The following is a 26,022-nucleotide window of genomic DNA, read 5'->3' as shown; positions in this document are numbered from 1 at the left end:
TTCAGCTGCTTCCATTTTTACTTTATATTCTTTTCCTGGGCCATTTTATCAGCTGCCTCCTCGGAGCTAGTGATTTTCATATTTTTATCACAGACTGTCCCTCAAAGATTTTTGTTTAATTAATTAATTAATTCGTCTGTTTATTTTTGGGTGTGTTGGGTCTTTGTTGCTGCGCGCAGGCTTTCTCTAGTTGTGGTGAGCGGGGTCTACTCTTCGTTGCAGTGCGCGGGCTTCTCATTGCAGTGGCTTCTCTTGTTGTGGAGCACAGGCTCTAGGCGCGTGGGCTTCAGTCGTTGTGGCTTGCGGGCTCTAGATCACAGGCTCAGTAGTTGTGGCGCGTGGGTTTAGTTGCCCCGTGGCATGTGGGATCTTCCTGGACCAGGGATTGAATCCATGTCCCCTGCATTGGCAGGCGGGTTCTTAACCACTGTGCCACCAGGGAAGTCCCTGTCCCTCAAATATTTATTGAGCATCAACTCAGTGTCAGGTGCTCTTTGAGTTATTGGGATTGTAGACAATGATCTCTGCCCTCACAGAACTTACCTAAATTATTTTTTAAAAAATATTGAAAAAAAGAAGTAAATAATAAAATAATAAGTAAATTATTTAATACGCTAGAAAGTGACAAGTGCTAATAAAAAAAAGAAAAGGTAGAGCAGGGTACGAGGGATGAGAATGCTGGGGAGCGAGTGGGTAGGGTCAATTTGCATTGTCAGAATGGACTTCATAGAGAAGGTAGGTTATGAGCAAGTAATGAGAGGCAGTGAGGAAGTTAGCCATGAGGAAGTCTGAGGAGCAGTGCTCTTTAGCTGGTAGATTCAGGGACCAGCAGGGAGACCTGCGTCTGGAGCAGGATGGTGAGGGGAAGAATGGTAGGTCGGGAGAGCAGATTAATGAGGTCACGGAGGACAGATTATATAAAGACAGATTGTGGAGGCCACTGACGGACTTTTGCTGTTACTCCGAGTGAAAGGGGGAGCTGTTCAGGGTTTTGAGCAGAAGGTCAACGTGGTCAGAGCAATGTTTCCAGAAGACTTGCTGCAGCGTTGAGAATAGAATGTGAGCCGGGAGAGTATTTAGGAGACTCTTACAGGCCAGAGATGATGGTGATTTAGATCCAGGGTGGTAGCAATGAAGGTGCTCAGGTTGGGATATATCCTGAAGCAAAGCCAACATAATCTCTTAATGTAATATAATATATTAGACATGAGTGTTAGAGACCTTCCAGAGAAGAGGAGAAAATAGCAAAGAAACAGAAAAGGCATGATCAGTGAAACAGGAAAACCAGAGAATCTGCTGACCTGGAATTCAGGTAAAGAGAGTGTATGGAGCTCTAGGGAACGCCACTTGTGTCAGATGTCCTGACAAGTAAACTAAGATAAGGTCTGAGGATTGATCATTGATTTGGCATTGATGAGTTCCGCATGGCGAGATCAGTGTTTAGCATGTCTAAAAGTCATCATCTTCTTCCCAGTTGTTAATTTTTGGGGTTGAAATAACTCATCTATTTGCCAGGCATTAGAATCCTTGTGTCTCTGACTCCAAATTCTGTGCATTTTCAACTATTCCAGGGAATGAGAACCCACCCCCCACCACCACCACCAAAAAAAAAAAAGCTGGTAAGGCTATTAAGGACAATTTTGGAAGATTCTTTTAAGTTGCACCAGGCAGTTTGAGTTTTATTCTAGAAACCATTGAAGGTTGCCAGTAATATGATAAGGTTGATATTTAGACATCCTCTAGAAAGAAAACTGCCTCTAGAAAGAAAAAGACCGTTTGATATAAGTAAAAAGTCCCTTGAACTTGCTTACCTTAGTAATTTTTAGGGTCAGTGCTACATTCCTTACTCATTTTCTGCTTGTCATTTCCCTTGGCCATTCAGTACTGCAAGGTAAAGGATGAAGTCTTTCTATTTACTTAACGTTTAAACTATATCCACAGTGGTGTTTTCATTTGTCTTTGATTTGAAAATAGGGACAAAGTCTTTTCAAATATTAAATAAAACTGCTATTTCAGCACTGATTTTTTTTTTGGGGGGGCTGCTTTGGGTCTTCCTTGCTGCATGCCGGATTTCTCTAGTTGTGGCGAGTGGGGGCTACTCTTGGTTGCGGAGCGCGGGCTTCTCTCATCGCGGTGGCTTCTGTTGCGGAGCATGGGCTCTAGGCACGCGGGCTTCAGTAGTTGTGGTACATGGGCTCAGTAGTTGTGGCTTGCAGGCTCTAGAGCACAGGCTCAGTAGTTGTGGCGCACGGGCTTAGTTGCTCCGCGGCATGTGGGATCTTTCCGGACCAGGGCTCGAACCTGTGTCCCCTGAATTGGCAGGCGGATTCTTAACCCTTGCGCCACCAGAGAAGTCCCTCAGCACTGATATTAACATTTTGAATGACACTAGCTCAGGTTTATGGTACTTCATTTTTTGAGATGATTAGGAATTCTTCCAAAGTCTTTTGATCAGATGTTTTCTGTGTGACCTACTGTATACTTGGTTGAGAAATGTTTAGTTAGATTTCTAACAGCTATTGTACAACTTTGTTGGAACGTAGATCTAATTATGTCCAATTTCCACAGGTATCTTCTCTTAATGGATCTTCAAGATAGAAATGAAAAGCTCTTTTATAGAGTGCTAACGTCTGACATTGAGAAATTCATGCCTATCGTTTATACACCCACTGTGGGTCTGGCTTGCCAACAATATAGTTTAGCATTTCGGAAGCCAAGGTATGTAAACTCTTAAGTACAATTTGTGTCTTTCTTTATTTTTTTGTAAAGTGTTTGCAATAATTAAAAAGAATTATGGAATGGAATTGAAGTTTGGAAAAATCTAAAACAAACTTCATTTAAAAGAACATTTAAAAATATAGTGTTTTATTTCTGATTTAAGATCATGGGAAAGTATTTTTTTATAAACCAATTTATGTTTCCTTTTACAGACAATAAATGAGCTTTTTCTTTTTTGGGGAAAAAGTAGTTGATCATAATTAAGCTTGGCTCTGAGATGGTAATTACCACTATTATGTTTGCATTTTACAAGTTAAAACAAAGATTCCCAATTTTCCTGAAAATAAGGAGTATATCGTTTCCTAAATTCAGAGCTGACATTAAACTGGCTCTTTTGTTGATTTCTTTTAAATGAAATTGTAATCACCTTTAAAGATGTATAAAATATACAATATAGTTTTTCTAAAACCATAGCTTTATTTATTATATCGCTTTAAATACTTTTGCAGCAAGAAACAATTGAAATAAGTATCAGTGCTTTTAACAGCAGCAACAATAAAAGCTCGAGTTGACTGCATTTGTGCTCCTTATAGTTCTGAATTTAAAGATAAAAAAGAAATGTTTATAAGTTTATACCACAAAAAAAGCCTATTGCAAATACTGTCATTGAAGTGACTATTTTTGAGGTAAGATCTGAAAGATTGAATATGTAGATTTCTTGAAGGTATATTGATGTAGTGATAGTACTTTACGCACTTGTGCCACATTACCCCTTGTATAAAGGGAAGAATTATATGTAGGCGGTCTGTTAAATTACACTAATAGCACATATCTATGTTGCATTTATAGAATGGCTATGTTAATAGTGAATAAATTTTTTTCGTAGACAAATAGAATTTAGCTGGTAATTGTATTATGACGGATAATTCTTTTTTGAGTATATCAGTATTTTTTAATCTTACAAATAATACATATTCATTATTGAAAGAATGAGAAAATGCATATATACAGAAGGAAGAAATATTTTAAAAATACACAATGTCATCATAGCAAAAATTCCGATACGTACAAATACATACTGTGTTCCTTATAGAAGGGATCATACTGTATAAGCTGTTCTTTACCTTACTGTTTCTCTGAGTGACATCATAAAATATATATGTCTGTCCATGTCTATAAAATATATTTCTACATAAAGACTCTTGATAAAAGTGTAAGTGTATACATCTTAGCTGTTTTAAAATGTAGTTTAAGCATATTTATTGAAATTCAAAGTTTTCTATGAGATCCTGAGAAGTGCTAACAACTATAAGACTTGTAGAAGAGCTTAGCTCAAAGTATTTGGGTTGAAGTTGACATAGAAATCCCAATAGCAACAGTTACTTTTTTGAGCACTTACTAGGTACTAGATTTTCTACGGGCTTGGGATACATTGGTATATATATAAATCTAAAAACAGAAGAGACAGCAAAACAAAAAGTAATTGTCTAGAGTGTTGGGAGGCAATAAGTGTTATGGGGAAAGAAAAAGTTGAGCAGGAAAAGGGGGATGCGGAGTGTCATGTGCTTTGGGGGAGGGGCAGTAGCTGTTTTACATAGAGTGGACATTGTAGGTTTCATTGGAAGATGATATTGGAGGGTGAGAGGGGGAGATACAAGGGGGAACGTGTACCATAGAGTAGCATAGAGACAGGGTGGAGTGAGAGAGGGCTGCGTAGTAGATGAGGTCACAGATGTAGGATAAATAAGAGGGTACAGAGCCTATAGCTTCCTGTCGGCTATTTTGAAGAACGTTGGCTTTTACCATTAGTTAAATGGGTAGAAGAATTAGGTAGCAGCTATTGCAGTAAACCTAGTGAGTGATAACAGTGGCTCAGATTAGGAGGGTAGCAATGGAGTTCGGGGTAAGAGTTCAGTTTCTGGATAAAGATAAAGTCCCGAGGACTTCCTGTTGGATTGGAGGCTTCCTAGAGCAGTGGTTAAAAGTATGGGCTCTGGCGTAGATGGCCTATTTTCACTTACTGGTTTTGCCACTTGTTCTAGTGTTGAATAAATTAGTTAACCTTTCTGTGCTTCAGTTTCCTCCTCTGTAACAGTGGGGATAATACAATAGCCCAACATCCTTTATCTACATTTTTTAAATCCCAAACTTTGAAAACCAAAACATAAAAAAAGAAAAAATCTCATTTGGGACCAAACCTGATCTATCGGAGCCCATTTGGTGGCAAAATTTGAACTGAATTTATATGGGGATATTTATAGGATTTATGTGACGTAGTGTCATTTTTTTTTTCTTTAGAAGTATTAGTGTATTTGATTATGGGGAGCTTTGTCAGAAATAATCTGATAGGTGTGTGGATAGATGGAGATGGGTAGATAGATGGATAAGGAAGGAGAGGAGAGGGAGAGGAAAGGGGAGAGATGGGACGAGATGTAGCAGGGCATTCATAGCAAAATGCTCACAAATGTTGATTCTAGGTGACACATTCATGGTATTAGTCTATCAACTTTTCTGCCATATTTGAAATTTAAGGAATACTATACTAACAGAGAGAAAGTAAAATTTCCACAAGTGTTTCTAAGTAATCTCTTTATGGCACTTTTCTGTCATGTTGATTTTTTTTTTTGCGGTTCGCGGGCCTCTCACTGTTGTGACCTCTCCCGCTGCGGAGCACAGGCTCCGGATGCGCAGGCTCAGCGGCCATGGCTCACGGGCCCAGCCGCTCCGCGGCATGTGGGATCTTCCCGGACTGGGGCACGAACCCGTGTCCCCTGCATCGGCAGGCGGACTCTCAACCACTGCGCCAACAGGGAAGCACCCCCCCCAACTTAATTCTTTAGTAGAATAATTCTCATGGGTTCTCTCATGATTATAAAAAAAGAAACCTGTTTGAAAATGTGTTATGTGACATATCTAGATATTATATTTAATTAGAAAGGAAATTGTGATTGTGTTCGAATAATGATGGATCTTTCAGGCATCAGTTAGCATCTAGACTATTTTTTTTTTTAAGCCCAAATTGACAAGTGTCTTTTCAACCTTTCCTACTGCAACAGTAGGTATTCAAAGACATTTAGAAACTAAACAGGAGGATTATACCTCTTGTTATATTTACTTTGTGGGTTTGGTGGTAGCAATTAGGAACATAATTAGTGAAAGTTAAGGGTTAATAGTACAGGTACTGAGCTTAGTACAGTTGCAAATAGGTATATCTTTTGATCTTATGCTTTTTTATATATCTTAATGACATGATACTTTCCTATGGCTAGATATTATTTTTCATTTTGAATATGGCATTAAAATCTGGCTAGGCATCCAAAAATAAATTCTTCTGTGAATAACTCGTAACATTTTTTTCTTGAGGTATGATGCTGGAATATTCTTTTGTTGGTGTTGTGTGGAATTTCTTTTCTCTTTGGCATAGATACATCGTGTGGGGTTTTTCAACACGTCGTGGATAATGATTTTTAAGAATGTTGTTGAGTTTGCTTAGATTATCTCGTTCCCGTAACATTCAATTCTTGCAAAATTTTCGGTATTTGGTAGTGCAGTATGCTTACGTCAGCACATCTATTTGTGGCTAATTTGTAGATGATAGAGGTGTGATTGTTGGAAGCTAAAGACGGTTCTTTTTTACATTTTTGCAGAATGCTGATCCTACTGTGTTACTTAAATTACTTGTATTCTGTGAAACTGTTCTTAAAGAAAAGTTTTGTGCAAATTGATAATGCAGGTTTATGTAAAGGACAGCTAAAGCAGATTTATGTAATTTCTTTGGAAATATTTCTGCCTTCTATATTTTACACTGCATTTTCCAAGAATCATCTCCTTCTCCTCTAAGTTCTTATTAGCTACATTACTACTTCACCATGCCTTTGGCAGTTAATCATGTTCCTATTTTTGGTATTTTGAATGTTCTATCAAGTACTCTTCGTCTCTTTTCTTTTTTAATTTAATTTATTTCAGTTTTTAAGTTGAGGTATAATCGACATATTAGTTCCAGGTATATAACGTGACGATTCGATATTTGTACATATTGTGAAATCATCACCACAAAGTCTAGTGAACATCCATCATCATACATAGTTAGAAAAGAACTTTTTTCTTGTGATGAGAACTATTAAGATATACTCTCTGAGCAACTTTCAAGTATGTAAAGCAGTATTATTAACTATAATTGCCATGCTGTATATTACATCCCCAGGACTTATTTATTTTATAACTAGAAGTTTGTAACTTTTGACCTTCATTCACTTCTACCCGTCCCCCTCCCTCTACTTCTGGCAACCAACAGTGTGTTCAATCTACAAGCTCAGTTTTTCTTTCCCCTCTTGGTTTCTTTTGTTGTCATTTTACTATTCATTTAGTTACAACTAGACTGTAAGCATCTAGAGAGAAAGGATCATATTTTAGAATTTATTCCTGTATTTCCCATGCTGTTTTAAGCTTAGTGTCTGGTTGGTGCTGAATGAATGTATGTTGTTTGCTACCTCACAGAAATAGTAACTTAATATTCCTCTATTCATCCACTCACGAAGAAAAACATAAAGTATTGGTATGATCTTTGTATCTCCTACTATTTTAAGCTTACTGTTTTAACAGGTAAATTCTCATAAATAATAGATCCGAAAGAAATTAGCTTCATTCCAAGGAATCAGGTTGTGAGGAAGTAAAGCCCTGATTAAATATAGACCATACAAGTTTAAACACATAACTACACTCCTTTCAACTACTCATCTCTATACAGTGCATCACTGATACAATTTTGGCAAAAAGGATGAGCTAATACAACAGTTTGTTGGTGATAGTTTTTTTAAAAAAGCATTTCCAAAGTCTGTTCTGACTAGTACCATTAATTGGTTTGCCAACACTTAGGTGAAAAAAAACATTCAGTGTTCAATTTAATTGGAGAACCAGAGTTAACTAAAATTAAACAGGATTCTTTATTGTAAAATTTCTCAGAATAATACGTATTTTGAAAGTTTTTTGGTTGAGGAGAATTAGATTTAATATAGATAATATAGTTAACATAATTTTGGCACAAAGTAGTTTTTCCCAAGTAGTGGTTATTACAACTGGTACCATTATAACTCCTGGATTTCTGGGTGACTAAAGGAATGATGGTGTCATTCACTGAGTTTCAAAATAATTGAATATGTTTATGAGAGATATAGAAAGTTCTTTTTGGGGGCTTCCCTGGTGGCGCAGTGGTTGAGAGTCCGCCTGCCGATGCAGGGGACATGGGTTCGTGCCCCGGTCCGGGAAGATCCCACATGCTGCGGAGCGGCTGGGCCCGTGAGCCATGGCCGCTGAGCCTGCGCGTCTGGAGCCTGTGCTCCGCAACGGGAGAGGCCACAGCAGTGAGAGGCTCGCGGACCGCAAAAAAAAAAAAAAAAAAAAAAAGAAAGTTCTTTTTGGGACATGTTGAGTGGGATTTTTTCTCAGGCGTTTTATTTTAGTTTATTCTTTATTGAAGTATAAAGAATAAAATAACACATTGATTTGCAATGTGTTAGTTTATATGCAGAAATATATATATATTCTTTTTCATATTCTTTTCCATTATGGTTTATTACAGGATATTGAATATAGTTCCCTGTGTTGTACAGTAGGACCTTGTTTATTTTACATATAGTAGTTTGTGTTTGTTAATCCTAAATTCCTAATTTATCCCTCCCCCCGCTTTCCCTTCGGTAACCATAAGTTTGTTTTCTATGTCTGTGGGTCTGTTTCTGTTTTGTAAATAAGTTCATTTGTATCATATTAGATTCCACATATAAGTGATATCATATTATATTTGTCTTTCTCTTTCTGACTTATTTTACTTAGTACGATAATCTCTAGGTCCATCCATGTTGCTGCAGATGGCATTATTTCATTCTTTGTTATAGCCGAGTGATATTCCATTGTGTATATATATATATATATATACCATATTTTCTTTATCCATTCATCTGTTGATGGACATTTAGGTTGCTATTGTAAACAGTGCTTCTGTGAACGTTGGCGTGCAGGTATCTTTTAAAATTATAGTTTTGTCCGGATATAAGCCCAGGAGTGGGATTACAGGATCATATGGCAACTCTATTTTTAGTTTTTTTAAGGAACCTCCATACTGTTTTCCATAGTGGCTGCACCAATTTACATTCCCACCAACAGTGCAGGAGGGTTCCCTTTTCTTCATACTGTCTCCAGCATTTATTGTTTTACATTTTAATGATGGCTGTTCTGAACAGTGTGAGGTGATACCTCATTGTAGTTTCAATTTGCATTTCTCTAATAATCAGTGAAGTTGAGCATCTTTTCTTGTGCCTGTTAGCCATCTGAAGGGACATGTTGAATTTTAAATGTCTTTGGGACTTCCAAATCGAGGGGGATGTCTAATAGGCAATTAAATGTATGGACCTGGAACTTAATGTATTTAAGGATCCTAGTATTTTAACTCAAACATTATATATGCTACATAAAAGGTACATGTTTTGATTTTGGCAATGATGAAGATTATTAACAAGTCTAATTGTCAAAGAGAATCAGTAAGATGCGGTTTTTTGCTGATTTTTTCCCAGAAAATTCTTAGAGAAATGCATGGAAGGAAATACTAAGATGAACCAAAACAAAATACTAAGATCGTTTTTCTACACTTATTGTTTATTTGTATACATATTTCCTTTGGAATTCTAAAAAGGACTTGAAGTACAGTATTTGTTATTTAATTGCGAGGACCAAGCTTTCTTTATTACCTCATGTGCAATTTCATAGGAGAATGTCTACCTGGTAATATAGAAATGGTCGTAAACATGACCATGATTAGACCATGATTATTGTAATGGAAATATATAGTTTATCCAGAAGGGCCAAAAGTTCAGCAAATTTTGTAGTCTTATAGGGTGAGGGTGTCGGTTTTAATTGATATTTGGTTTATGAAAGAGCAGCAAGAAAAAAGCTTAAAAGGAATAAATGTGAAAAGGAACCTTCCCAAAGCTAATACTCCTTTAACCCAAGAATGTCCTCATTATATGCTGCAGATTATAATTAGAATAGCTATCGAATGAATAGTTAATAGGATGAACACTTTCATATTGTATCCTGTTTTATAAATTTTCACATTTTAAATCTATCTGGTTTTCTTAAACAGTCTTTTTTTATATGTACTATACAGGTATATGATAGAGATTTTACTTTATTAAGCTATAAGTATTTCAGTAACTCAGTAATTAATTATAAATAACGGCAGTTTAAGTTGCTTATGGAAAAGAAACGATTTCACAGCCAGTTTTTTTTGTTTTTTTATATCATTTTTTTTACATCTTTATTAGAGTATAATTGCTTTACAATGGTGTGTTAGTTTCTGCTTTATAACAAAGTGAATCAGTTATACATATACATGTGTTCCCATATCTCTCTGGGTCATATGGTAGTTCTATTTGTAGTTTTTTAAGGAACCTCCATACTGTTCTCCATAGTGGCTGTACCAATTCACAGCCAGTTTTAATAGCTGTGAGTTAGAGGTTTAACCCGTAAATTGAATAGTTCTATCCTTCGTGATGTGGTCCTTTGTGATCCATTGTGATGTAAACTGCCAAGTGATCCAGTGCCCAGAGTATCTCTTGCTTTCCTAGGTAATCTCACTTTCAGAGCTAAGGGGGCTTCTGGGAAGAGGTCAGAGGAGGTCCTAAACCTCTGAGTAGTCCTGGATACAGAGCTGCGCAGGTGGACCAGGAATATTTTTTATTGAATTTGGCTTTCTTCGATTAAGCCACTTTAGAATCTTTAGAAATATTTAGGAGACTTTTGAGAACAGGGAATATTTTTCATTGATAGCTCTGGTTCAGTTTGTAATTTTTATTTTTTATTGTATTGGAATTTTCTGTTTCTACAATTTTATTGTGTTAGAATCTCTAGAAATTGAAATAGTTGGTGTTTAAGAGAGAATTTTTTAATGCTTCTAGAAAAGTTATCATTTAAATATTAGATATTAATAAGCTTTTCACCCTTTATCCATGGTAATAAGCTTTTGATTTGGATTTATACTTATTCCAAAATATTCTTTTGTTCACTTCTTTCTTTTCCCATGACATAGGCCTGATATTTGCATCTACGCACCCTCCCTTTTTTTTAAAAAAAAAAAAAAACAACACTACATGGTGGAATTTTTTTTTTCAAAAATATGAAACAAGTTATTGGAATATTTGGACTAGTTCAAGTCTCTTAACTGTTACCTCAGTTGATTTTTTAGAGATAATTATTTGCAAGAAGTTGATTTTCGTTTATTATGGAGATTTAGAGGATGACGATTTGTTGAACTACTAATTAATTCAAATTGACTTTTTTTCTGAACAGACTAAATGTCATATTTATGAAAATGTATATGTGATTTGTGCTGAATAGGAGTGAGGTAGAGTAGCCTATATCTTAAGTTCTGGCAATACAGTGTGTGCCCAGAAGTAGTTTAAAATACCAAACTATCTTCTTTCTTAAGTATTGCCTTAATTAGGAAAAATCTGGAGAATGGAGAAAATGTAGGCATGATTCAAAGAGCGTTCTTTCACATCAGGATCTAAGGATTGTCTAAACGTTTGCATAGACATATAAATCTCTTTCGCAAGGCAGTTAAACTTATCTTTTACTGTAAAAGACCCTTAAAAAGTGTCAAGTAACAGTTCATCAAGTCTCCATATTCAGCTAGAGACTCTAAGTGTGGAAAACTTGAATGGAAATTTAAGTTTAGGATCCAAAAATAACTTTGCTACAGTCTGTGTGGTACACCCAGGTGTTTTAAGTTTGCACATAGCATATGGAGAATTATGAAAAATTACCAAGTTTTATCTCAGGTAGTCTTTATGAAAGTGTATTAATTTGGGCGTTATTATGTCTTTAAGAAGGATTATAAGTGCCAGTCTTCATTACTAAAAATATAGAATTTTTTTAAAGGGAGGCAATAAATGGTTCTTTACATCACCTTCTCAGATCACATCTGGAATATTGTGTTTAGTTTTGGATTCCATATTTTTGAAGTGACGTTGGCAAACTGAGATATACCCAGAGAAGAGTGCCCAAAGCAGTGATAGTTATTGAAAACTTGTAATGTGAGAAAGAGTTGGTGGAAATAGAAATGTGTAGCCTAAAAGATAAGACTTGAAAGGGACATAGTTAGGTCTTCAATTATTTGGAAGATTTTCATGTGAAAAAAAAGTATACTTGCATGGAATAGCCTCAAAATGTAGAACTAAAATCAGTAGATAGAAGTTATTACAGGGATGCAGATTTACAGTCAGTGTAGGTGAAGCTTTTCTGATAATTTATCTGACATTGGAATAGACTTTCCTTATTCTCCTCATTGGAAATATTCATGTGGTTAGATAATCAGTGGTCATACACATTATAAGTGAGATTCTTGCATTGGGTGTGATTGTAAAATAGTTTAATTCTAAGGTCACTTTTAACTAGAAAATTCTGTGAATTTTTAAAAGAGCAGCCTACAGAAGAATAATTCCAGGTATTTGGAACACCTCACAACTAACTCATCACTTCAAGTAACCTTGCTTTCTAGTTCAGGAAGTTTTTAGTAGCAACTTTAAATCACAATTTTAGGATTTATTAAAAATAATAGATTTTCAAATAAGAAGGATTGTGAACAGATTTCAAGTGATTTGATGACACATCTCATCAAAATTCGTACTCCTTCCCCCAGACAAACACACAAGCACATGTCAGTTTACACAGCTGTATCCTGGTTATAATGTTTCTGTTAGTTTGAATGGATAAAAAGTTTAATGTTGACATTTTCTCATTTGAAGTAATTACATTCTTCTCATCTGAGTTTTAAAAATTTCTCTGTAGTTTTTTTCAGACTTTGTTCTGTGCTTTTAAACTGTTGTTTATTTTTATATATTTTCCTTAACTTAGTTACAGTTTTAGCTCCTAGAGAAATTATTAGGAAGAATTTTCCCAGAGGCAGTGCTTTGTCCCTCCCCCCGACCCCTGCCCCCCCAATCAGTAGTTGAGGAGAAATAGCCAGGCTAGAGTTTGCTTTTATTCTTTCCACCAAATTTCCTTTGTGCTTCTTAGGTATGCTTCTGAAAATTCAAAGGTCTGTTTTTATGACAAAGTACTCTGTAGTTAACATTGTCTAAGAATTATTTTATATACCTGTAAAAAATGTTGGTTATTTTATACGTAGGTAATTTTATAGTCTCAATTTTAACTGTTTGAAGTAAAGTCATAATTGAAGTTGTCAATTTGAGCTCCTTACTATATATTTTATAATAATATTTTATGTTCACTGTAGTAAAATTTATAAAATATTTGATAGAATTCCAAATTATGTAGTTATCTACTTAAAATAAATCATGAAAGTTATTGAATTTCATTTCTTTCTAAGCAAGGAAAATGTTCATTTATCAATATAAATTCTAGTCTTACTATGATGGGCGGCTGAATGAATGACATTTATAATAATTTGGAGGGTGTCATATTTTACAAAATTAGTGCTGCTTTGTGAAGTTAAAACATTTTCACTGTGAAATGAGGTAATTTATTTTAAAAGCTGAAAATGGTATGTTATTTCCCTAATGGAAGAAGTTAATTTTTATTGACAACGTGCCAAATAAATACCATCTGTTTGATGAATTCAGTATTACCTTAGGATTCTTTCCAGTGTTTTCTGCTGTGGAAAGTACGTTGGATTTTAACCATCTGAACAACACCTATTTATGCTTAATTAATTGGCATGCTCATACGAGTTTTAAAATGAATAAAGAAGAGCTTATCTCAAATTGTTTTTATGTACATTTTCAGTTCACATTTATTTGGAAACAGTAGTTGAGTGTTAATGGAGCATGGGGAGATAGAGTCATTAACGTATACTACTTGTTGGTTTTTAGAATCTATGTATTTTATGATTTAATACAGTCATTCCAAGGAAACTCAGTATCACCAGGTTGTTAAGTACCAGAGTTAGGGCTTGAACTCATTTTTCTACTTTGTACTCCTCTGTTTTAGAGTTCTCCAGAGAAAGAGAATCAGTAGAGTGTGTGTGTGTGTGTGTGTGTGTGTGTGTGTGTGTGTGCCTGCGTGCGTGCGTGCGTGTGTGTGTGTGATTTATTTTAAGGGATTGGCTCACTCAGTTGTAGAGGCTGGCCAGACCCAGATCCTCAGGGTAGGCTGCCAGGCTGGAAACCCAGGGAAGAGTGGATGCTGCAGTGCACTCCAGAAGTCTGCTGGAAGAATTCCCTCTCCCTTGGGGAAGGTCATGTAAGTCTTTTCTAGTAAGCTCTTCAAATGATTGGATGAGGCCCATCCACATAATGGAAGGTAATCTGCTTTATTCAAAGTCTACTGATTTAAATGTTAATCTCATCTAAAAATTACCTTTACAGAAACATCTAGACTAATGTCTGACCAACCATCTGGATACGATGCCTAGCCAAGTTGAAAGACATAAAATTTTTTTTTAAATGTTATTTATTTTTGGCTGCATGGGGTCTTCATTGCCGTGCACGGACTTTCTCTAGTTGCAGCGAGTGGGGGCTACTCTTTGTCACGGTGCGCGAGCTTCTCATCGCGGTGGCTTCTCTTGTTGCAGAGCACGGGCTCTAGGCACACGGGCTCAGTAGTTGCGGCACGTGGGCTCAGTAGTTGTGGCTTACGGACTCTAGAGCGCAGGCTCAGTAGCTGTGGTGCATGGGCTTAGTTGCTCTGCGGCATGTGGAATCTTCCCAGACCAGGGCTTGAACCCGTGTCCGCTGCATTGGCAGGCAGATTCTTAACCAGTGCGCCACCAGGGAAGTCCCGACACATAAAATTAACCATGACATCCTCCTAGATTCATGTTGAGTCGTCTTCTTGCATTGATTATGTTCTATCTTGGATCTGAGTTGTTCAGAGAAGCTACACTCTTAACATGTAGCTTCTTGGGTTTTTCCTCATTGACTAGTATGTGTTCTGATTTTCAAAAGCTAAAATTGTATGTTGTGTTGTTAATTAAGATTTGTCTCCCAAATAATGGAGTATTTACATATAAAGAATTTCATCTATTGCTTTCTAGAAGACTTAGTTCTAATAGATACTCCATAGGAATATTGTTCAAATATGGTTTCACTTTAAGAAGTTTCTAACACTGATTGATTTAATGACAGCAATTTAACATTTAAACCTAGTTTTAGAAATTGTCAGATAACATTGCTGATCACTCAGTTGTTCTCGAAGGTCCCTGCTTTGTTTTCTTCCCAACTCTGCCACTTCTTCAAAATCTTTTTGTTGATTCTCTGTGTTCATGATTTCTTCTCTCCTTCCTTTCTTTAACAGAAGTGTATTGAGTGTCCACTACATGCCAGGCACTTTACTAATCTGAGTATAGGTAGATAAAAGGAGTATTTCCTGCCTTTGTGGAATTTATAAGGACAGGCATACCTGGAGAAGTTGCGGGTTTCGTTCCAGACCGGCACAGTAAAGTGAATATCACTATCAAGTGAGTCACACACATTGTTTTGGGTTCCCCAGTGCGTATAAAAGTTATGTTTACTCTGTGCTGTAGTCTGTTAACTGTGCAAGAGCATTTTGTCTACAAAACCAATGTACATACCTTAATTTAAAAGTACTTTACTGCCAAAGATTCTAGCTATCATCTGAGCCTTCAGTGAGTTGTCGTCTTGTTGCAAGAGTAGTATCAAAGATCACTGATCACGGATCACTGTAACAAATATGGAAATGTTTGAAATATTAGGAGAATTAGCAATGTATGACACGGAGACGCGAAGTGAGCGCATGCCATTGGAAAAATGGCGCTGATAGACTTGCTCAACGAAGAGTTGCCACAGACCTTCAATTTGTAAAAAAACACAACATCTGTGAAGTGCAATAAAACGAGGCATGCCTATAATATTCAGGGGAGCAGAGAAAGACGTGAGTACAGCTTGGGTTATGAAGGAAATGAACAGAGGAGAGTGATGAAGAACAACAGGGATTCCTTTTCATCGTGTAGCCAGGGATGTGTCTCTGAGAAGATAATATTTAAGCTGACACCTGAGGAATGAGGAGTTAGCTTGTGAAAACCAGAAAAAAAAAAAGAATCATTTGAGGCGAAGGAAAGAACATGTTCAAAAGGTCTGGAAGTGGGGAGGATGGCATGAGACGAGGTTTGAGATAGTCAGGAGTCACGTGCAGGTCTTGCGGTTCATGGTAGAGTCTCATTGTTATTCTTAATCCATTTGGGGAGCCGTTGAGGTATTTGAAGCAGAGGAATGATGACATCCAGTTAAAGTTTTAAAAGATTATTCTGGCTGTTAATGTGGTTAAAAGATTGGAAAGGAGGGGCTAGAGTGGACATGGGAGGCCCAGTAAGAAGACTGTTGTGATATGGGCTCCCCTTGCGTCAATCCTGATCACTCTGAGGGCACTGGATCCCCTTAGGATATGGAGTGCGGAAGTCAAGGAAGGCTGTAGGAAGCTAACACAGTTGCCAATAGCAGTAACCATCCACATGGGAATAACTCTACAGTCTCTTAGTCCTGGAGTGATGGCTGTAGGTGAGGTGACGTGGATATGCGACACCCTAGTGTGTTTACACCGACCCTGAAAACATTAGCAGAGATAAGAAGAGCTGCCGTCCATAAGAATTTCTCAAGCTTGCAGACTTAGTATGCCTAATTTTATTTATAACCCAAGTCCATTCTCCTAAGATCTTGTCCTCTGTGCACTGCACAAATCCGTCCTTTCTTCCGCCTCAAGGAAGAGCCAAGTAGACCATGTTTTTTTTTTGTTTTTGCTGTACGCGGGCCTCTCACTGTTGTGGCCTCTCCCGTTGCGGAGCACAGGCTCCGGACGCGCAGGCTCAGCGGCCATGGCTCACGGGCCCAGCCGCTCCGCGGCATGTGGGCTCTTCCCGGACCAGGGCACGAACCCATGTCCCCTGCATCGGCAGGCGGACTCTCAACCACTGTGCCACTAGGGAAGCCCAAGTAGACCATGTTTTACACTGCCCCTACATCCTATTCATTTCCTTTCTGTGCCCCTATGTTTTCAATTCAGATGTTGTTAACGTGGGGTTGGAGTTCCGTAGCTCAGCCTCAGCCGGATCTTCTGCTCCTCCGGGTTGAGCTCCAGCTGTGTTCTTGGCTCTTCTCACCCTTAGGGTTGCAAGAATGTAAACACTGTACCTGATCTTCCTTATCTCATATACTCCTCTCCATTACCCCTAGGAATTCACTGGCTTAACGTTTTACTTCCATGAACTAAATCTAATCCGTTTCCGCTCTTCAATATATTTCCTTCTGCATCTGTACAGCTAAGAGCAGTGACCCGCCCCACCCATTAAAATGTCAGTGCTCCCCACTGTTCTCTTCTAGGTCCTATTTTCTTTTTCTTCTGTTCCTCCCCAGCCTACCGTTCCAGTCCCCCAGGTTTCTTAACTTTGGGAGGTTCAACACCATCCACTCAGTCACCTCAACCAGACACCTCAGAGATTTTCAGGATTTTAACCCCCTTCTTTTCCCTTTTTGCGCCTTGTCAGTTTTACCTCTTATCTGTTGAATCTCTCTCATCCATTCAATCCCATTGCCACTCTTTTAGATTAGGCCCTTCTCATTTCAAAAGAGAGTGAGTTTTCACAAAAGGATGCCTAATTAAGTCCCTTCTCTGACTAAAATCCTAAGGCATTAGCAAATCAAGACTTGTAAAAAAAACTACTGAAAACGTGTTTGTAAGTATTCATTGAACACAAAGGAAGTTTATATATTATTCTGCTTCCTGACCAGTATATTATATTTGGTACAACTATTTCTGAAAACAGATGGAAAGTGTTAAATACAAGCAATAATTTAAACTCTGTTAAGTTTTTCAAGGAAGCACTCACCCAGAAAAATATCTAGTAGTAGGGGGGAGTTCTTTCACATGAGAAGATGAGCTCATTAATTTTTCCAGTAAGACAAACAAGATACTGACATTGCATACTTTTTTTTTGCAAAGATTATTTTTACACCAAATTTAGCTTCTAATTTATTATCTTGTAGTTATAAGACATTCCTAACATGTGACTTAAAGTCTTGGACATGGTAATGTGGTTCCTTTTTCCTTTATTACCCTTCATTATTTCTCATGTAACAAAATAGTATTGCTGTGTATCCCCTGAGGGGGAACCAGGACCCTGCCCCAAGGCTGTTTCACTAAATAATATGAAAAGTTGTACTAATGAAATACACTTTCTTAGTAATGTAAATAAGGAAGTAATTTGAACACAGTGTTTATCAAAGTATGTAACACTAACAGCGAACAATTCGAAAGGGTGTATATAGATATAGAACAGCTTTCTTCTTGCTTTTATTTAGAAAGAGATACATGCGCTACCCCCAACCCCCCAAAATGAAAGCAAAATACTAAACAGTCTCAGAGGACAATTGTCATTCCTTACCCAGAGAAAACCACCAGTGACTATGGTGGGAAGAATTCCTTGTGGTTGGAAAACAGGGATAAATTGCATGAAGTCTCATTTATGTATTAAGCTGCTTGAGTCAGTTTAAGAAAACTTTCACATACGAAGGATTTCTATTGTGCAAGTGTCTGCCGACTGCCACCTTGAGTTTGCATAAAACCTTCCCTCCACTCGTGTGCCCCACTTAATAGACAGATAATTGCTGAGTAGAGAATATACCTCCCAGTTTGATACTTTAACAGTACAGCAAACTATGATCAGTGAAGTTAGTTTTGATTTATTCAACCTGGTTCACAGGCATTCATAATTTAATGTTATATTCTGTCTTTCGTAGGGTCCCTATGAGAAAGAAATGCCAAATAGAGAAGTTCTTCTTTATCTTTTATTAAAACTTCTTTTGGAAAGAAAGTCTGATGTATTGTTCAGTGTCCTTTATATAAAGACTCATTTGATAAATTCCTCTCAGAATTGAAGAACTGCCTTTTTTTTCTTTCCCAGATGCAGTAGTATGTTTTCTTATGTTAGCTTTGAGAACTAACTCCATTTTCCCTCTTGGACTTTGGCTGTATTTTGTGCTCAATTGCAGTAGTTTTCTTTAGATCACCTTCCTTTTCCTGTTTCCATCCCGCCCCACACACCACCCAAATAGTATTAATTCTCTTCAATGAGTATGTCTTGCAGACCCAGGTTTTAGATAGTCATTAGCCCTGGATTTCTTCCCAGGCTAAGTGGAAAGCCCATGTCCTCTTAAAAAAAAAAAAAGTATCTTACTAGAATTCTACATCTTCTTCCCCCTCCAGGGTAAGATGGCTTCCTGCACTCTAGAGAAAACAGTAAAGCCTGCCAGTCCTCTGGATCCCTGTGTTTCCTGTCATTTTTCTATGATTTGAATAATCTCATGGTTTCCCTGAATCTATAACTTGTATTGTTTACTGCCTCAAACCTTTATTAATGTAATGAAAACATCAATTTTTCTAGTCTAGTTTTATTTTAGTTTTAAAGGAACAAAAAAAAACAAGAACAGAAGCTAAAACCGTCATTTCAGTCTTTGTTTTGTTCTAATGCTTTCTAAACACCAATCCCTTTGTTTTCCCAGCTATGAACATGTGACATAGTTGTTAATCAGCAAGATCTTGAGATCCATAAGGCTTCATACATTTTCTTTCAAGTGATGCTTCACCGACTTATTGCCTCTCTGTTTTAAACTAATTTGTTAGTTAAATATTTGGGAGCTTAAAAGACTATATTCTTTTGATTGCCAATATGCTGCTAAACTTTAGGATAAATTTAAATTTTTCTGATAACCATATTCTCAAGTCTACGGTTCAGTGCTTGAGAGTAACTGATAATTGCATCAATGCCAAATGATTTTCTTTCCCCTTTCGGAAGAGACATTCTTGATAGAAACTTCATTTTATTTCTGTTACTTCATGTCATATTTATAAATGTGCCAACGTATAAACTACACCATTGAGAGAATTCTGTAGCTATTCACAATGTATGGGAAACACAAATCCTTAATTTAATAAGAACAGTCTAGAAATAGTAAAAAATAAGTTTCAAAATTCATGTTTCATCTTAAATTCAGTGAAAACTGTATTTCTTGGATTCTAAAATCATTGCCAGTCCTTTATTGAAGTACATGTATTCTTGGCATGCCACTCAACTGATTCGTTTAAGAATTTTGCTCAGTTCTGCAGCCAGTCACATTCAGGAGTAAATGTTAAATATAACATTGAACTTTTGCATCATTTAGGAAATTAAGATGGCACATCTGTCAACACCAGTGAACACTCGAGATTATGTTTGCTACTGTAGATCAGTGATCATCGTACTGTTTTGCTTGTTAACTCTTCAAGAGAATTTTGAAGAACTTCACCCTTCTTAACATCTAAAAACTATCATCATAAGTCTGAATAGTTGCAAGGAATGTAGTGCCTGTATTAAATTCTGGTGTTGGACTTTTAGAAACAATTAGGTAAGAAATATACGTAAATAATAAAAAGTAAATTTATTAACTTTGCTAGACATAATGTTCAAACTCTCTACATATTTCGTGAAAGATAAAAATACATGTTGCTAAAAATGAATTGGTATGGTAGATAATAACTTTACCTTTTAGATGAAGCTGTAGAAAAATATGCAACATTTGATAAAATAAAATAACGGGATTAACTGTAACAGGAAGAAATATGTCATAAATTTGATAAAATTATGTCTAATTAAATGATAGACCTTTTATTTGAATGGAATCATATTAAATTTTAATCTGCAGGTTTCATCCAGTATATCTAGAACTGTTTAATACTTTTGAAAAAAATCATAGGTGGGACACCTAACCAGACAGAACTGGAATTAGGCACAACTCCCCAAAAGAAGTAGCCTGAGAACCCTATTATAAATCAAGTTAATGCTGTTTAACTTTCTCCTTTAATTTCCCCAAAGTCTTACTGATATAATAATAATACAGCTTATGCTTTTTGAAGGCATATTTCTCACTTATGCTTGAAGGAAATGTGACAGATTTCCTGTGATAGTGTAGATTTGAATTTGTAGAGGGATGGTCGAAATGTGAGGGAAAATGGACATTATTTGGTTTATAGAGTAGCATTGGGGGGATCAGTTTCTTAGGCCCCAGCAGTGGCAACTCCCCCTGCAAAATTCTTTGGAAAAGTTGAAACCGAATCTGGCCTCTGTACCCCAACACTGAATTAAATCTCAGAGACCGAGTTTTGGGTGAAGTAGAAAAGAACAGCTTTATTGCTTTGCCAGGCAGAGGGGGCCACAGCAGGCTCATGCCCTCAACACTGTGTGTCCTGACCTGGAGGCGGTAGTGAGGAGTTTCATAGTACTGGTTCACAGGGGGCGTGGTCAGCTCGTGGACATTCTTCTGATTGGTTGGTGGTGAGGTAAGTGGGAGTCAGCATCGTCAACCTTCTGGTTCCAACCTGTCTGGGGTCTACGTGCTGGTGGGCAGCGGACTGTTAACTTCTCCCACCTGCTGGGGGTTTCAGTATCTGCAAAACAGCTCAAAGGTATTGCTGTGTATCCCTTGAGGGGGAACCAGGACCCTGCCCCAAGGCTGCACTACAGTTTCTTGACTTCCCTTGTCTTGCATCCCCTCCCTTGCCTAATTAGCAGTTGTTTGAACTTGTCCGTTGGAACTCAGGGTAAGTCGTGGAGGCTGAATGAAGCCTATTTCCTGTAATGAAAGAAATGGGGCACACAGGAAGGCTTTTGTGCCCAGGAGCCCCACAGGGCCCTGCTCCGTATCAAAGTGGCTTCACATCAAAGGCATTTGCTTGAACTGTATTTGGCAGTGTACCAAGTCTGCCCATGTGGCTTATATTTTTCTACTGATGAATTTTCTTTCTCTGAAAATGGGGGGAAAAAAGACTACCTAGAGACAATACCTGTATACATTTTTTTCGTTTAGATGAATAAAGTCTTATTTTTATGATTCTCAGCATATGCATATGGAGTTCTGTTAGTTTTCTTCAGTATTAGAAAAGGAAATGGGACTAAGTGGGTGAATAGTTTGATCACTAGCTTTGGTTTTACATAAACTCCTCTGCAAGAATACAGATTCCCAAAGGAAAGATTAGCAAAAGGAAAGACTTCTGGATGAAGGCCCAGAGTCAAGGCTGTGGGATTTACTTTATTAGCCATTTGAAAAGAACCTGAAAGCAAAGCTTCATCTAAGAAGCTCTTGCTATCCAAGAATGCTGTTTATCAGAGAAATGAGAATGAAAGAATTAGGATAAACTTCAGTCAGTTTATAGCAACAACAGCATGATTAATGAAAGTTGTTACATTCATGTTGAGTCTCTCTTAAGATTTTGGACATGGGATCATGAGCCTGAGTGGGTGAATTTCATGCAAGTATTGGGACAAATCTTAATGGTCTGAGTAATGCGTTATACACGGAGGAGTAATTGAATTCTTCTGTATCCTCGTTTTCGTTGCTGTTTCTTGTCCTTAGTGCCTTTGCCTTCTTGCATAAAAAGAAGTGGCGTTATTCTAGGGCACTTCCATCATCGAGCGTCTTTATTATTTCCGCTCTCGAATGCCATTGCATAGTCAGTTTATATTGGCCTTGGATGTGACTCTCATTCCATAGACATCAAGTAACTGAAGGATTTTTGTTCTTCCATTGCCAGTAAATGTTTGATGGGATGTATGGATTTTCCCCTAACAGTGAGAAGAAAAGTGCTTTTTTTTTTTTCCCCCTTTCCTTCATTGCTGTTTTTTGTAATTTTGGAAGGAAACCTGAGATACCAGCTGAGATGTGAGACTAAGTAATTTTTCTGTTCTGATAGAATTTGCTAATTCAAACAGAATGAATCAGATGGATGCTTGGCAAGTAACTGGTCCTAACACAATTGTTTTCTGTGTATAGAAATCTACCATTCTGTGACTGTTCTCCGTGTTTGTCTAGTCTCATTTTCGTTTCTGCCTCATAGCTCTGGATATTTTTAAATTTTCCTCACTATCACGTCATATTGAAAGGATTTTAGACTATCCTGTCAGATATTTTTGGTGTCTTTGCTACTGCTTTCTTTACTGAAAGGGAGTTTAGAAGAAGAAAATATCACATAAGGGATTAAATACAAGGTAGGTAAGGTTGCCTTTCTTTTTCCTTGCAAAGTTAAATTGCAGAATTGGTTGTACCTTTTCATCTCACCATACAGTATCTTGGAATAATAGTAGTACAGACTGAGAAAGACATGGATATGTCAGCTACTTTATTTCCTTAATTTCTAATATCACAGAAAACCTTAAACACACCTGCTTATGATCTTCCTAAACCTAACCATTTGAATACTTAACAGCCTTTACAAATGCAAACCTGAATCACTTGTATTTTATCTAAGTTTTTATTCTTAATTGAGATTTTAAAAATAAGGATTCTTATACTCTTTGTAAGAATCCTATAAATACTTTAAAACTGTTATCTTTTTCTCTGTATGTCTTCTCCACTGCATCCTTTGAAAACTTTTCCTTTAGAGGTTTCCTTTTAAAACGTTGAATCATCTTTGCTGTCCTTTTAAGATCCTTTAAAAAGTTCTCTATAATCACTTTAAATCTTATTAATTTGATTGAAAATATATAGGAATTTTGTTATAACTGCCAGGTTTTGATCTGAGAAAGAACATACTCCTTCCTCTCAAATTATGGTAAAAAAAATTGTTTTCTATGGCTTTCATTTCTGATAGTAGTAGATATTTTTGCTCTTTCCTGATAATGACATTTTGCAATAAATGAGAACATCCTTTCTGAGGATATAAGAATTGAACTCTTTTTCATTGAGTGAGCGTTCAACATAGGATATGTTTGTCTTATTTCTATAAGCTGTAGGTAATTAAATATAAGACCAAAATATATATATTGCCTAAATAATAGAGAATAGATAACCTACATTTTATGAAATGACGAAAACAGTGTCATCTATAGAAACAGCACCAGCCATCTATATAAAGGGAGCTACCAGTTCAGATCAGTTGGCATGGCCTGTGTAGAAGAACCTATCATATTCTTTAAAATATTTTTATTCACAATGAATTTGTAGTGATCACAATATTATCAGTTTGTACCGATGGATTGAACAAAAGGAAAAGTAGTCCATTTGTTACGCTTGATGAAACATTCTTAAAAATTATCACCAATTGTGGTAAAAATACATGCTTGTAACATTAATAATAATCAACATTTTTCATCTTAGGAAATAGAAGGGTCATTTTTCTACCAGTCATTCAAAAATGGAAGATATTATCTCCAGCTTAGGAACAAAAATATTTTCTTTATATGATGGCAGCCTTTGTATTTACATAAAAGGGGAAAATAATGTCATTGACTTGTTGGGAAAACTAAGGAATTGCTTTAAAATAATCTAACCAGCCCAAATCCTCTAAATTAAGGATATTTTTTAAAGCATGAAGCAAACATATCTCAGTTCACTTCAGTAGATACTTAGAGTGTATACGTGTTTGCCTGTGTTTGACGTAGTTTGGTGTCAGGCATAGAAATGAAAGTTCCTATGACATGTTCTGTTTGGTCTCCTGACAGCTGGGTAGGTTTGTGATTTCCCACTCATCATCCCTCGTTTTTCTTCTTGTAATGACCCACACGATCTGATTCTTTTTTAAAAAATTAATTAATTAATTATTGGCTGCGTTGGGTCTTCGTTGCTGCACGCAGGCTTCTAATTGTGGTGGCTTCTCTTGTTGTGGAGCACGGGCTCTATGCGCATGGGCTTCAGTACTTGTGGCTCACGGGCTCTAGAGCGCAGGCTCAGTAGTTGTGGCATGCGGGCTTAGTTGCCCTGTGGCATGTGGCATCTTCCCGGGCCAGGGCTTGAACCCGTGTCCCCTGCATTGGCAGGCAGATTCTTAACCACTGCACCACCAGGGAAGCCCTACACGACCTGATTCCTAACGATGTGCCTGAAACTACCAGGAAAAGTCGGGGGGGAAAAGTCACAGGAGAAAATTCTATAAAGCATGTATCTGTTTTTATTTTTTTTAATATCTATTTTCTCTGGAAGAAGAGTTTCTCCATTCAAATTTTCTGTAGTTCTGCTGGTAGCTATATATATTGCAGAAGAAAAAAAATAAAGTTGGAAAGTTCTTTCTATTGCAGTCTCAGGATTAGAAGAGACAATGTCATAGATGCAGAGATTCTTGAGACACAGCTTACTAATATCATTCTAGACCAAATCTTCTTTCTTATTTGTAACGTAGTGAGATGAGAAGAGTTAACTGACTGGTCTAGAGTTTTGTAGCTGTGACTAAAACTCCTCTTCCTATCCAGTGCCCTTCTATAATAGGAAGCCAAAATGTATGATATGGTCCACTCATTAAATGGTCATGTGTGTCAGTTACATAAACTGATGTCCTAAACTGTGAGATCAACATATGTAATTTTATTTTAATTCATTATAAAATAATATTTAAGTAACTCCTTTGGAATTGGAGGACTAACTACAACAAAAATTAAAAATGTATAAAGGCCAGAAAAGTAATAGAATTAATAATTAAATATTATTAATGCACAGCACATGAAAATAGTTAATTAGGGAACCAAGCTTATTAATATATTTGTGCAAATCATTAAAATATGGTTTTCATGCCATAGTTCTGCCACTTTAAAGATTTATTCCCTGGAAAGGAGAGAGTGTCAAGCCAAGAGGAATGTCACACAAAGGACCATTAGTTCCCAAAAGGTCGTCACATGATCCATATCTCTACACCCTCCCATCCACTCTGTTTCTACCTCTCATAACTCTCAGACCCTCTTGTTAGGCAGTTGATTTACTTCCCCAATATTCAACTCTCCTGCTTTGATCATTATTCCACAGCTCTTCTCTTCCATCGTGATGTACGTTGAACTATTTGCGTTCAGGTTGGCTCCAGACCCCTTACCTGTGAGTAGGAAACCCTGACTGCACATAGCCTGGTCACCTGGGCTCTACCTCATGTACTCTCTTGCTGGTCAGATGGCTGTAGACGCAAGTGGTTTATAGTATAGGATAACCCTTTATACTACTGGTTAGAAGGAGTTTACATCTCATAGTAAGACGGAAGGACCACTGATCTAGGTGTCACAAGATCAGAGTTTTTGTTCCACTTCTTCTACTAAGTAGCTGTCAAAGCTAGAAAAACAATCACTCATCTTCCTTCTGCTCAAAGAGAAATGTATTTACATTTACTTCACTTTTCTCTTAAAGATGGGAAATAAAATCATTTCTTGAAAAAAGTCAAAATGTAGGAAAATTACAAAGACTAATTACAAATACCCATGTATCCATCATTTAGATTTGACATTTGTTAACATTGTATCACATTTGATTTTTTTAAAAATTAGTGGTAAACTAAGAT

General features: G+C 36.9%; 1 protein-coding gene across 1 annotated transcript in view; it reads left to right on the top strand.

Moving 5' to 3' along the window:
* The window catches only part of ME1 (malic enzyme 1), a 184,510-nt gene that overhangs the window by 32,528 nt on the left and 125,960 nt on the right, over positions 1-26,022 (top strand). Inside the window, exon 3 of the mRNA XM_024757451.1 lies at positions 2,569-2,718. Coding sequence (XP_024613219.1) covers positions 2,582-2,718 — 137 coding nt within the window. The 5' untranslated portion in view covers positions 2,569-2,581. The remainder of the gene's footprint in view (positions 1-2,568; positions 2,719-26,022) is intronic.

This window comes from Neophocaena asiaeorientalis, unplaced genomic scaffold (genome assembly GCF_003031525.2).
Source record: "Neophocaena asiaeorientalis asiaeorientalis breed wild unplaced genomic scaffold, Neophocaena_asiaeorientalis_V1.1 scaffold253, whole genome shotgun sequence".
Taxonomy (NCBI): Eukaryota; Metazoa; Chordata; class Mammalia; order Artiodactyla; family Phocoenidae; genus Neophocaena; species Neophocaena asiaeorientalis.
The sequence above is the reverse complement of the archived record's forward strand: the minus strand, read 5'-3'. Positions and strand labels throughout refer to the sequence as shown.